At 39.0% G+C, this 14,048-nt stretch overlaps 1 protein-coding gene across 1 annotated transcript in view; it reads left to right on the forward strand.

Moving 5' to 3' along the window:
* IQCH (IQ motif containing H) overlaps positions 1 to 14,048 on the forward strand; it is a 167,035-nt gene that overhangs the window by 32,971 nt on the left and 120,016 nt on the right. Inside the window, exons 8-9 of the mRNA XM_036736582.1 lie at positions 5,964 to 6,047; positions 9,908 to 10,083. Coding sequence (XP_036592477.1) covers positions 5,964 to 6,047; positions 9,908 to 10,083 — 260 coding nt within the window. The remainder of the gene's footprint in view (positions 1 to 5,963; positions 6,048 to 9,907; positions 10,084 to 14,048) is intronic.

Raw genomic sequence — 14,048 nt, forward strand, 5'->3', positions numbered from 1 at the left:
AACCATTCATTTAGTTAAATGCTAAGGTTTTAATTTTACTTCTTATTTGCATACTTTGTCTTGTCTTTGCTGATGATTATTAAGCTTATAACAGAAACTTTTTAAAAATCTTTTTATTGGAAGAGATAAAAATAAAATACTGTGTTGATCAAGTCCCCTTATGCACTGTGTAGGTCACAATTGGCATTATGAGGCTTGAAGTAGTTCATATACCTATCTTCTTGGACTACTTTTGTCCATTTTTGACACACTTTGGAATAGTGGAAATAAGACCTATTAGACATTAGGAGACCTGGGTTCTGATTCTAATCACTGTGATTCTTGGGTGTGTGAGATTTGCATAAATCAACTAGTTTTTCTGGAGCTCAGTTTTCTTATCAGTAAGATGAGGGAGTCACCAGATGATCATCATCTAAGGCACTTTTCAATGATAATATTCTTGTCTAATTTACAGGCTGTTTCTGAGAGGAGAGTAATGTTAGTATGTGCACCTAAAATGAATATTTCATTTACTACTTATTAGACAGATAATACACAGGAGGCACTGGAGGTTTGGACTCCAGCCTCTAACAGGTTCGTTCTTGATTTGGTCAGACAGGAAAGATGACAATAATAAGCTTTATTCTAGTCTAGTTTTCGCTATCAGTATTGCTGATAACAGAAGCGCTACAAATTCCTACGGTATTCCCTAATCACCCTTCTCTCAGGGGCCAGTGAGAAGGGGGGGTACAACTATCCCTGTGTCTCGATGGGGACAATCGAGACAGGTACAACTTGTGCATTCAACACTAAAGGGTTCCCCTAAATCCCCTCAAGCCTCAATGGGGACCGCTTGAGGCAAACACAGATTTCCTGCCTCCAGATCCTTGGTGGGGGCCAGTCAAGGCGCACAGCATCCCAGCTTGTGCATTCAACCATAAAGGCTCCCCAACTCACTGACCACTGACCACCTATTTTATAGGGTATCAGACAAAGAAGCCATATTGCCAGCAACAGCCTCCCAAGTTTATATCACCTCATCCCTATATCTCACTGCGCAGTCGCAGTGGATGTTTACAGTTTCAGCACACATGTTTATATTATTTATCCTTACATAATGCTGTGCAAGAGTGGTAGAAGTGTTTTGAACCATGAGCTTGGGAACTCATATCTAATACCTGGGAAACAGAGATTGTTATGGCCACGGATCCTGGGAAACTGAGGTTGTTATGGCCATAGATCTTGGGAAACTGAACTCTAAGAAATAATAACAAAAATCCACTTTACACACACTAAAATCTACCTTACTTACACTACTAAAGTCATTATAACTCTGTTATCTCTTATTTAATCACTATGTAATCTGTGGGCCGTGCGATGCCCTACAAAGAATAGCTTCTACTTTCCAGAAGTCCAGTTTAAGGGACAGCCTTCACACTTAACAATATTATTATTATAGGTAGGTGGTTTTATTGTCATCGTTTTACAGATGAGGATATTATATTAAAGCTAACACATGTAGTATTTACTATGTGCCATTATTATCTCATTTATCCTCATAAACACCATGGGAAGTAAGTGCTAGTATCATCCCCACTTTACTGTTGAGGAAACTGAGTCGAATAGAGGTTAGATGACTTGCCTAGGGTCACACAGCTAGTAAGTATCTGAGGCTGATTTTGAACTCAGATCTTCCTGACTCTCTGTCCCTTGCACCACCCAACTACCTTTTCTAGTTAAATAAAATACCAGCATCCACTCGCACACCTCCCCACACACCTGAAAATAATTCTGATCAGCAAGTAGTTATTAAATGCCTCAGGTGCAGGACACTGCTTCCCATCTTCTCCCAGCGTTCTTCTCTTCAGCTCCACACCACCCCTACTGCCCTCCCACCAAAAAAAAAGAGGAGAAAGAAAACTGTTTTGGGGCAGGGGTGGGGGGGGACAAGAGGAGGGCAGAATTAACTTCTACCTGAGGTAATATACATGAGATTCAGAGTTCTTAGACTCAAATCTTGACACCAACATCTACTAATAGGAAAACCACCTGAAGTTTCTGAGGATCAGTTTCCTCCAGAAAATCGGGACCTTAAGCACTAATAATAATCATCCTCATAATAGCTCACCTTTATAGAGTGCTTACTATGGACCAGACACTACTAAGCAAGTCACAATCATTATCACATTCGGTCCTCGCAACAACCTGGGAGGCAGGTGTGATTATTGTCCTCATTTTACAGAGGAGGAGACTGAGGCAAACAGAGCTTAAGTGACTTGTGCTGATCACACAGCTAGTGAGTGTCTGAGGCCAGATCTGAACACAAGTCTTTCTGACTTTGATCCAGCACTTTATCTCCCATCGTTACTGTGAGTGCGATATTCATGTGACTTGTGGGCATGATTGGTGTTAATGTTAGAGCAATCAGACTCTCTACACGGCCAGTCAGCCCTGAGGCATGGGCAGCTGGAAGGAGGGCACTGGACAAGATGAAGAAGTAGAACTGGTGAGCTTAGGTGTGTCCAGAGCTTGGGCTGAATGCACCTTCCCTCCATGCATGAAGTATAGAAACAAGAGCAGGAACCAGAGTGAGTATGCTCCTTTCGTGGCGGAACATGCTTCTCTGTAGTGACCCATGCTGCCACATAGAGTAACTGCCTTCAGGTTGCAATCTGTAGGGTCCTGTCCCTAAGCCGCCCCCTCCCACAGATCCTGCCTAGGGGGCAAGGACCATTGTCTCCTCGAGATGGATCATTCCTCTCCCAGTGAGGCTGCAATAAGGCTTGTCCTCTGTACTATCGTTGCCAAGCCACTTGCTATCTCCCCTACCCCTTGTCCCAGATTTAGAAATTCCAAGTTGTGAGGACACATACGACAAGGAGACAGAGGCGTAAGCAATGAAATAGGCAGGAAAGCAGGGAGCCAGAGAGATATAACAAGAGGAGGAAGTAAGGCCCTTCAAAACCTGAAGCAGGTGGTCAGGAGCCAAAGAAGGTAGGAGTAGGAAGAGAAACCACCAATGCCAATGCCAAGGAAGCCTGATCACTCTCCTGTTTCTGGGCCTATCTGTAGAATGTCAGTGTTGTGTAATAGAAAGTACAGGAGGGTGTACTTAAGAGTCAGGACAAATAACCAATCAATCAATGAGCATTTGATTAGCACATACTATGTGCTAGGCATTTGTGTTCTTAGAAAGGCAGCCAGCATCTGATTCATGGGTTTGTTTTTTGTTGTGGTTGTTCAGTCATTTGCATCATGAGCGATGCTTCATGACTCCATTTGGGGTTTCTTGGCAAGGATACTGGAGTGGTTTCCTATTTCCTCCTCTGGTTTATTTTATAGATGAGGAAACTGAGGCAAACAGGGTTAAGTGATTTGTCCAAGGTCACACAGCTAGCAAGTATATGGCATGGGTTTGGGATTAATAACTGAGTGATGAGTCTTATCACAAATAGAATTAGATATTGCAGGCATGATACTGCTTATATCCTTAAACCATTATCATGGTTAGCTTGCGTTTTATTGGAAAAGCCAGCCACCAACTACATAATTCAAACAGATTTATTCAGTCATAAGATACACATTTGGCAACAAAGTAATCAGCCATCTTTGATATTGTAAATTGATATCTTTTTATAAGACCACTTCTAAAACTTTTTTCTTTTTAAAAAATTGTGAATAATATTTTATTTTTCCCATTACATGTAAAGACAATTTTCAACATTCATTTTTCATAAGATTTTGAGTTCCAATTTTTTTCCCTCCCTAAGATGGCAAGCAATCTGATTTTATCTTTATTTTTAAAAGAAATCGCATTTGGGGAATACTTTTAGACACATTCTGAGACATTCTTGGTTCTTTCTGCATCTCTCCCCTCCATACACATACATACACACAGTCTTGCCTCATCCATAGTCATAATATCTAGAACTGTAAGGAACCCCAAATGCCATTTAGTTCAGCCTCCTCTTTTTAGATGATAAATTGAGGCACAAGGAGAGATGAAGTGATTTGCTCTAGGGTACGCTGTCCTCAGTGTCAAAGGTAGGAATGAACCTGGGTCTTTTGGCCCCAGAGTTGGTGTTTATTTTATTGTGCCATGATGCCTACCCAATGTTCTAAGCATCTTTTTGAACACTGATGAGCTGGAGAGTATCCAGAATAGACAAGGACAATCAGGATGGCAAAAGGCCTTGAGTTCATGACAAAGGAAAGACTAGTTGAAACAACTGGGCATGTTTAGTCTGGAGAACAGAAGACCTGGGGGACATGATGGCTGTTTTCAAGTATTTAAGGACTTTCTTGTGGAAGAGGGATCAGACTCCTTCTGTTTGGGCCCTAGAAGTCTGAACCAGTTGCTGCAGGTGGAAATTGAAAAAAAAATAAATGTAGGAATCATGTCAGGAAAAACTTTTTACCAATTAGAGCTGTCTGAAAGTGAAATGAGCTCCATTGAGAGGTGGTGGGTTCATCTTCCTTTGAAGTCTTCTAGCAGGTGTTGGTTGGCCACTCTTCGGGCATGTGACAGTGGGAGCTCCTTTGGTGTGTAGGTTGGACTAGCTGGCCTGAGAGGTCTATTCTAAATCTCAAATTCTGTGATTCTGTGAGATTTAGCCTGGAGATACATCCAAGTAGTTATATTACTACAATCCACACATATCTGGCGATAGAATTTGGAGCTCCTTAATAGTTTTCTTTTCAACATATGCCTTTCCTTTTATGTGTCAAGAGTATTTCCACGTTTGAGAAGTAAAAATTTTTCATAAACCTTTCAGTCTTTTCTCTTACTCCCTGCTGCCATTTTCTTTTCTTAAATTTGTAGGCATAGCAGCAAAGACTAAAACAACAAATTATAAATTCACTTAGTTTCAAAATTCTGTCTAGTGCTTAAAAACTGATATCAATGCAAGGAACCAATGATCATAGTCATTTTTATCTGAAAAAGCCTAATAGTGGAATTGTAGACATCCTTATATTTAAAAAAAGAATCTTGGAAACACACCTTACAGATTTAATAATATAAAGTCATTTAATCTGTAGTATTTTAATTTGAGACATGTGTTTGGACTCAGTAACCACAAGGAGGCATTGAAGCGTCTCTTCTAAATGTGAATAGCTGTTTAATAACAAAAAGTTGTGCCCACAAATGTTGAATCACTCACATACAGAAGCAGTTCTGTTTACTAAGTTTTGCCTTCTAAGTTACCTATTTGATCCATATTCCTTGAATCACCTAAAAGCATGAAGAAAATATTTCTGTCATTTTTATTGGCATCAGTAGAGGGCTGGACCATTGTGACCCGTAGGATTTTTCCTCCTGTATTATTTCCAGTAGCGCCAAATGGAGGAACTAAAAACTAAAGCAAACGTATTCTCAGCGGGGTTTTCCTTAGTCCTGACAAAGTAGCTGTTTTCACCTTTTTGCTTTTCAAAGGTTGAGAGTTCCTCTAGCTAAGTCCAGAAGCATATTTCTTTATTGCTTGGTATTAGTAAATCTACGTACCTGTCAGCAAGAGGCTTATCTGAAATCTGGCTGTCAGTTCAGAATGAATCTGGGAAGGGTTTTCAAAATGCAGTGATAGAGGACATACATAGCTTTCAAAGCCCAGTGATCCAGTTTTTGAAAGCTCAGTCTATGCATACCACATCCTATTTTAAACATTCAGACTTAAGTGGCAGACATTTTCTCCATGTTTTCATGACCCTGGATCCTGGCAGCTTTACTGCTATTACTTAAAAAACAAAGACCAAAAAAAATGACAAACTTTTTCTGTTTACAGAATCAGCTCCTTGATACATATCTCAAAACCAAGGGGCATGGACCTCATTCTTAGGATTGTATCATTTCTGTAAGATGTCTCACACAAAATCAAATAGCTTTCCTGGAAACATGTATTGTGACTGAATGAATTTCTTGCAGTTTTTGTAAATGCTTTGGCGTCCACCTCTTCCCAGATTTTTACACTTTCTTTGTGATTTTTTAGGATTTGCCAAATCTGTTCGGGAAAATGCCATTGATTTCCATATACAACAGAACTTGCAGCTGGGAAGACTGTGTGATATACTAGGTACAGTAAATGCTTTCACATGAATACAACTTTCTAAAATGTTCATTTGGATGAATTAGTGAATGTGCAATATTTTGCAAATTAAAAATGCAACATAAGGATTAATTCTAATTCTAACATCTGTAAATGAATAAGATTCACTTAAAGAATAATTGCATATTTTATTTTTAAGATGAACGTTTCATGGTAAACTCAACTCTAATAAAAAAAATTTAACAAAAATAAACAAAAACAAATTCCAAGTCAATTGTTTCTTCTTTAAATTAACTTTCATCCAGATTTAGAGGAACATTTCTCTTCTCAGAAGTCCAGGAGCTTTTTCTTCTTCTGAATCCTACAATGAGCTCATAATTCTCTATTTGTGTCAATGTCAGTCTATTACCTTGGAGATTAATGTAATATACTACAATATAACACTGTGACTCCCACTGCAAAATAACCAGTTAAAGAAGATGGGTCAGATCAAAGTGATCCTTTTTTAAAAATCACCTTTTAATTATTAGCAGGTAAGAAAAAGGGTCTAAGCAGCAATTGTGTAACAATGCAAATCAAAGCTTGAACAATGAGTCTGTAAAACCAGAGTTTCAAAACCTTTTTTGCTCATTGCACTGTTTCTACCCCACAGTTTGGAAGAAAAGAGATAGCAAAGCAATTTTCAAGGGAAAGGTGGGGAAGATGCCTGTAGTTAGTGGAGAGAAGTAGCTTTGGGTGATGCCTTGTAAAGCCCAGTGTTATGAGTCAGGTATGAAGGATAGGAGATACAGAGTGTCAGGTAGGAACATTCTAAAATTTCTGGGCCTAGACAGAAAACTCTTTGAAAAGAAAAATATGGCACCATTTCTAGTCTTTGTTATCAAGTAAGAACGCCTTAGTTTTATTGGTGCGATAGTTTCTCCCAAGTCCTTCTTTAAGCAAAATAATGAAGAATTTTAATTTATCAATGACCAACTTAGCCGACTCCCTGGAATGACATACTTTACATGATTCATATATATTTCAGCATCATTATTATTTCATAAATGCCATTTGGTAACAAAAATGTATCTGTTCTGGAAATTTACAGTGTCCTAAAATAATAGTATAATTGCTTTAATCTATTATCTAGGCACTAATATTGCTTTTCTGCAATACAGAATTTTAAAGACCTTAAGATTGATTTGTTAGTTCTAAGCTATTGGAACTAAAACTCTGACTAGGTGGAAGCTACTCAAATGCAACAGAGAACAGACTTTTGTTTAATTTATTTGATTTTTTAAATGGCCTGTTACAGCCCATGAAGCCCAAGTATTAACCTTTCCTGTACCTCTCTTGTTGTTGTTCGGTTGTGTCCAACTCTTTATGACCCCATTTGAGGTTTTTAGGTTAAGATACTGCAGTGGTTTTCCATTTCCTTCTCTAGCTCATTTTATAGATGAGGAAACTGAGGCAAACAGGGTAAAGTGACTTGTCCAGAATCACACAGCTAGTAAGTGTATGAGGCCAGATTTGAACTCAGGAAGATCTTTCTGACTCCAAGTTAGGTGCTCTATCTACCTCCTAGCTGCCCCACCTCTCAACACAGTCTGAATCATCACTACAGAACTTTTTACAAAAGATTTTGTTCAGTCAGGAATTATGTAAAAGGGATATTAGGCTTCCATCTTAAGTAGTTCAACCAGAGACCTTACTTGCCATGGAGCTTATGCTAGCTATGAGTAACCTTTGGGAGAATACAGAGTTGATTGAAACCTTCTCTTGCTAGAATGTCATGTTGATATAGCATTACTACCATCACTCTCTTCAGGAGGAGTACTTGTTCATATAAGAGAGGGAAAAAGAGACACCAGAAAATCTGGTAAAGATCACTTTTTTCATGGCTCCCTAGTATGAAAACATCTATCTCTTTGCAGTTATTTAGCTTATCTGGGTTGGGTGGGGGCAGGAGGGGCACTAAGAGAATTCTATAAATGTAGGTAATACCCGTCATTCCAACACTGGCTGATGGAGGTCAGCTGGTGTCTATTAGAAACCTCAACGGTTAATGCTTTCAATTCCTGGGAAAGGTTAATAAGTGAGAGAATGACTGAAAGTGATACTGAATATTGACTAACAAAGAAACTATTATCTCCATCTTAATTACTTTTCAAAATTACCTGGCAATGAATTTTGAACATTTGTAGCTTTATGGTCAGTCTGAACGGATGCCATGTGGGTGTGTAACTTGAATTGCTTTTCTAGAAGAAAAGGAAGAAAATGAAAATCACCCACATTAATTTTATTCCAGAAATTCCTCCATTAAAAAAACAGTTCATGTATTCACGTATGTTTTTCTTCCCTTTAAATTTCTCTTGCCTTTTTAATTGCTTCCTATTCTTTTGTGTTTGAGTGCTTTCAGAACATTATGGCACATTAGACCGCCATCATCAGTGCCATTGGTAAGATAGTAGTGTCCATGAAAATGCAGAACACAAAGTTCTTAGGCTGGTCATTAAACCATTGGAGACCTACTTAAGTTATTTAGTCTCTCCTGGTTTTTCTTTTATGATCTTAATATGGAAATCTGATTCTAGAATTGTACAAGTTTTCTCAATGAGTATCCTTTTAAACATGGAAGACTTCCTATTTTCCATCTCTCCTCCACTCTCCCTAGCTTTAATCAATCAACAAATATTTTTAAGCACCTACAATATGCCTAGCATTGTGCTGGACATTGTAGGGGATAAGAAGACATGAAAAAACATAGGGCTTGCTCATAAGGAGCTTCTGTTGTTGGAAGACTAAGTTGACATATCATGTAAAATATCTGTGTGCATATACATATAAATGTTTATGTATGTATATATAGACATACATATCCACATAAATATTTGTGTATGTGTGTATATGTCTACACACATATACATACAGAAGTTCAGAGGGGAGAGGGAGATCAGTGAGGATTGGAATAGTCAGTGGGTAGTTCACACAGCATATGGGGCTTTCAGCTGGCCAATACATATCAGTGTGTCCATTTCTTTCTTTGACCCAGCTTTTACTGAGAAAATATTCTAACTCCATTGACTGGTAACTACCTGGTTAGCCTATTCACAGCTATTACCGCCTTGCTTAAAGATAGCTGTAACACGCAGTGAGAAATCTCAAAGAGTTTTCAACACCATGTTAGATAGAATGTTTAATTATCATTTCTCTCTCCGTACCAAGTATCTCACAACATGCGAATTTTAAACAACTTGGTAGGGGAAAATATGAGATTATTCAAATTAAGGCAAAGTATCTTGTAAACCAGGAATCATTAGCTGTGTCATTTAAGTCACATGTCCCATTGGAGGGTATAAAGCAGGGAGATGATTGGATCCTTGGAATAATCACTGTGATTGGAATCATCCAACTGTTTATCTATTTATTTGGAAAGGACATTGATGTGGATTAGTCTTGTCAAGTCCAGACGAAAAAAAAAGGAATTACCATTTCATCAGCTTTCCAAAGTTAACAGCTCAGTTTTATAATGTACTGAAGTTAATGGGATACGTTCTTAAAGTAATGTGTAATTCTCATTGATGTGTCTGGAACTTGGAAACAAAATCCCTGCACGCTATTGGAATATATTGCTGTATGGTCCTTTACCTCTCTCTTCTGCAGGAATAACCATTTTTAGTTTATTATTATTATTATTATTCATTGCGTACTCAGAGAAATGTTAAAACACCTGAAAGTCTGTTAAATTGGTAAGAGTTTAGGGAAACCAATCTAAATTAACTTCTGCATAGCTTTCAGAAGTGTTCTTTATTTTAAACTACTTTGAGATAGTAGTCAGTTGCTAGCGTTCAGAACGTTGTTAACCTTTTTTTCCCAATAATTAACGCTATACCCATTGTTTGTAGATGCCAATGTGGAAGTCATCTATGTCTGCCCCCTTCAACTGCCTGACGAATTAGTGACATATTATAGTAAGTTCCTGGGTCTACAGTCAGCTGTCATAAGTGGAAACCCTGAAGACATAAGTGACCTGAAGGACAGGTTCAGAATTCTCTTCCCTGAAGCTATAAACCTCTTCCCTGTGAGTTTGTCTTCTAATTACTACAGCTTCAGGGATGCAGTAAAATTAAATTGGAAATTTTATAACTTGTAACGCTTGGGTACACATCAGTGAAATATTATTGCAAGTTTAACAGCTTTACTGATTAGACTGCTAGTTAGTGTCTGGGAAATAAATATCCCAGTTTAGCTTTATAGACTTAGTTGAGGTAGCCCAGCCCAGCCCAGCCTATCTGTACATAGCCCATCGCCCTCTTTTGACAACTGGACTATCAAATAGAAAGGTTTATAAGAGCAGAACAGGAGTGTCACAAACAAGGGCCACTTAAAGTCATTGAAAATTTAGAATTAGCAAGAACTTCATCTACTTCCCTCATTCTACAGACGGTGAAACCGAAGCACAAGTAGGTCCACAAAATGGCACCATTTGGTCTAAAAGCCTGGGCTTCCAGCTCCCAGTCTGGCGCTCTTTGGGCTCCAAAAGGGGCAAACTTTTTCAGTAGGATTTAGCCTGACAAATCATATTCTTATTTAGAATGATGAATATTTTGTTGTTGTCAGTCATTTTGATGATATTCGACTTCATGATGCCATTTGGGGTTTTCTTGGCAAAGATACTAGAGTGATTTACTGTTTCCTCCTCCAGCTCAATTTACAGATGAGGAAACTGAGGTAAACAGGGTGAAGTGACTTGCCCAGGGTCACACAGCTAGTGAGTGTCTGAGGCCAGATTTAACCTCAAGATGATGGGTCTTCCTGACTCCAGGCCCAGCACTTTATCTGCTGTGCCACACTTACCTGCCCAAGTGAATATTTCGGGTTTTCTATAATTTATGATTGCTAAAAAGTTGTTTTAAATCTCTCTGGACCAATTTAGACTGATTCTGAACAAGATGCTCTGAAAAGCAGGCAGGAGCCATGATGGTGGTGATGATGATGATGATACCTAGCAATAATATAGCACCTTAAGGTTTATAAAGTGCTTTACAGAGGTTATTTCATTTGATCCTTGAAACAGCCCTATGGGGTGTGTGTTATTTATTATCCCCATTCTACAGATGAAAAAACTGTGGTAGACAGTGATTAAGTGACTTTCCTGGGCCCACACAGGGTTCGAAGCCTTTTTCTGAGCTCACACATTCCTGACTCCAGGTCTAAGTACTCTCCCCACTGTGCCACCTAACTGGCATAAGGAAGAACAGTTTTGAGAGTACTCTAACAGTTCAGAAAACTTCTCAAGATTCTATTTTCCAAATATTCCTCCAACAAATTCTCCATGTAAAAGGAGTGATGGCAATATTAGCTTATAGGTCTAACATGCTTTAAAGTTTAGAAAATGTTTTCCATGCAATAACCCTGTGAGGGTAGGGCAGTGTAAGCATCATCATCTCCATTTACATAAATCTCAGAGAGATTAACTGGGTTTTCCAGAGACACACTGCCACTAAGTGTGTGAGCTGGGACTTAAGTCTGGGTCTTCAGATGATGAGTCAAGTGGGAATTATGTAAACTTTTTATAATGCTTTTTTTTAAAGATCTTGAATTTATTTCCTAATGGTAGTTCTCTTCCCCATAATGCCACTTGCTTCTGCAAGCCCACTGCGCCAAAGCTGACACACTGTCCTCTAGTGGAACCATTTATTCCCCATATAGCATAGAAGAATCACCAAATACTTTTAAATAAAATAAATCCATTTCCCTTTCAGATATGTCATCCGTGCTGTAGGACTTTGCCAAGAAGGCAGGATTGTGGGATTGGGGAAGGGACTGAGCAGGATGTGATCAGTATGTATTATGATCAGAAGACTTTCATTAGCATTCTAATAAGAGGCATGCACCTTTCAGAATCTGACCCCTATGGAAAGCAGATATCTAATACCCACAAAATTCTCTGTCTTGATCTGGGCAGGAAACAGGAGTAGTAGGGAAGGGGAGAAGGCAAGAACAAAGTCAAGGATATGACCAGCTCTTCTTTGTATTCCTGGGGACCTCTCAGTCATTACTAGTTTGTCTTATGCTCTCTGGTTAAATCTGTTTTTCCAAATGTTAAGTTATGGTAGGAATTTGGGAGTTACCTGAGTTCTGAGTTAGGGAGAGAGTTATACTCATCCATGCTTCAATGCCTATTTCTAGTAGTTCAGTTAATTCAATTTAATAAATCAAATACAACAATTATTTATTGAGCACCTACTATGTGCCAGGTACTATGCTGAGTGCTGAAAGATACAGTGATTAAAAATTATATCGTTCCTGCCCTCAAGAAGCTCATATTCTACTGGGGGAAAAAGAACTGTTAGGGATGATAGAAAGGGGACGAGTTACGGCAGGAGCCTTGATGTGAGTGGTGGTTCCCACTATCCTGACCACTTGATGATAATGCAAAAGGAAGGAGGGAGCATTAGATCAACTACTTTGTTGGTAACATCAAGGTTCTGGGCAGGGTTGTAGGAAGTGATGGAGGTCTGTGGCAATGCTATGGTGAAACATGGTGTTGGAACGAAGCCTCCTGAGAGAAGCCTGGGCTGGAGTGCCTACCCATGGGAGTACAATGGAAAAGAAGGTTAGATTTAGAGTTTGATAACATAGGTTCAAGACCTCCCTCCGAGCATACTATGAGAGTAAGGGCAAGTCATTTAACTCCTCACTGGCCCGAGGAAACTGTCTTCGAAGACAATAAATTGCAGATGAATTTCCATTCTGTATTGTCAGAAGATGTTTCCATAGCAATGGTTCCTTATGTCAACTAAATCACGAGTTCAGTGTCTTTATGAGCCCTCCTTCTTTCCCCCAATGGTAAATACAGAGTAAGGTGTCAGGGAAGAAAATCATTGGCCAAGAGTCAGAAGACTCTTCCCACACCCATCTTCACCTCTTTCACCTCTTCCTCAGGGACCAGTAATCAAACCCAAACCCAAATTTCCCTTGCTACATGTGAAGGAAAGGATAACATACGGTGGCGAGACTGCATTTAGAATCCCTGTGATTCTGAGTTGTAGGCTACCTAGGCCAAAGCTCCCGCTGCTGACCGCCACTCCCTGACCCCTCACACACATCTGTATCCCTCCAGTACACATCTCCCATTCTTCCCTACCCTTCCTCTAGAACTATTATTATTCACAAACTACCCTGAAGTTTCGATGGATGCCCTCTTTTTGTGTATATTTTGTATTGACCAGAACAGGTATATGTTGCTCCCCCAGATAGAATGGAAGCTCATTGATGGTAGGAACTGTTTTGTTTTGTCTTTATATTCCCAGTTCAGCGCCTAGCACATAGTGACATATGATGAATGCTTATTGAATTGAATTAAATCTAGGTTCCGGCTTTAATTCTGCCATTAATTCACTGCGTTACCATGGTTTAGTCACTTCACTGAAAGGAACCTCATTCTTCATTCATAAATATCTAGTGACTATTACAGGCAATTTCAAAGAGTCCCTTTTAGCTCTAACTTTGTTGGATTCTATGTTCTACCTAAGGAATTTTATGCTGTAAGCCTGATTTTTGACCTCTGCACAGCTAGTAGGCTTGAGCAATGGACACTTTGATATACCTCGGTGGTCCTCGCTGGTGCAACTGAATTGTACTTATATTGTGCTTATATTTTGCATCTGCATTTTTTGAATGGAAATGTTGCAGATAATCATTTGTTATAAATATCTGACCCCTCATGGCATGGCATAGTAGATAGAGAGCTGGCATCGAAGTCAAGAACACCTAGATTCAAGTCCTGCTCTGACACGTACTAGCTATATGACCCTGGGCAGGTCACTTAACTTCCAAGGACTCTAGGCAGCTGTCTAAGACTCTAAGTTATAGAGAAGATGGTAACTCATATCAGTAGATCAAGTTTCCTCACTACTGAGGAAACTACACAGTTCCAGTCTTTTTTTCCTATTTCTATTCTAATTTAGATTATTTGAGCAATAAATCTATTTACATGAAATTGACTCTTTTTTTTAAAAGAGATCATCTGTTTGTGTTTAG

Source organism: Trichosurus vulpecula, chromosome 8 (assembly GCF_011100635.1).
Source record: "Trichosurus vulpecula isolate mTriVul1 chromosome 8, mTriVul1.pri, whole genome shotgun sequence".
Classification (NCBI taxonomy): domain Eukaryota; kingdom Metazoa; phylum Chordata; class Mammalia; order Diprotodontia; family Phalangeridae; genus Trichosurus; species Trichosurus vulpecula.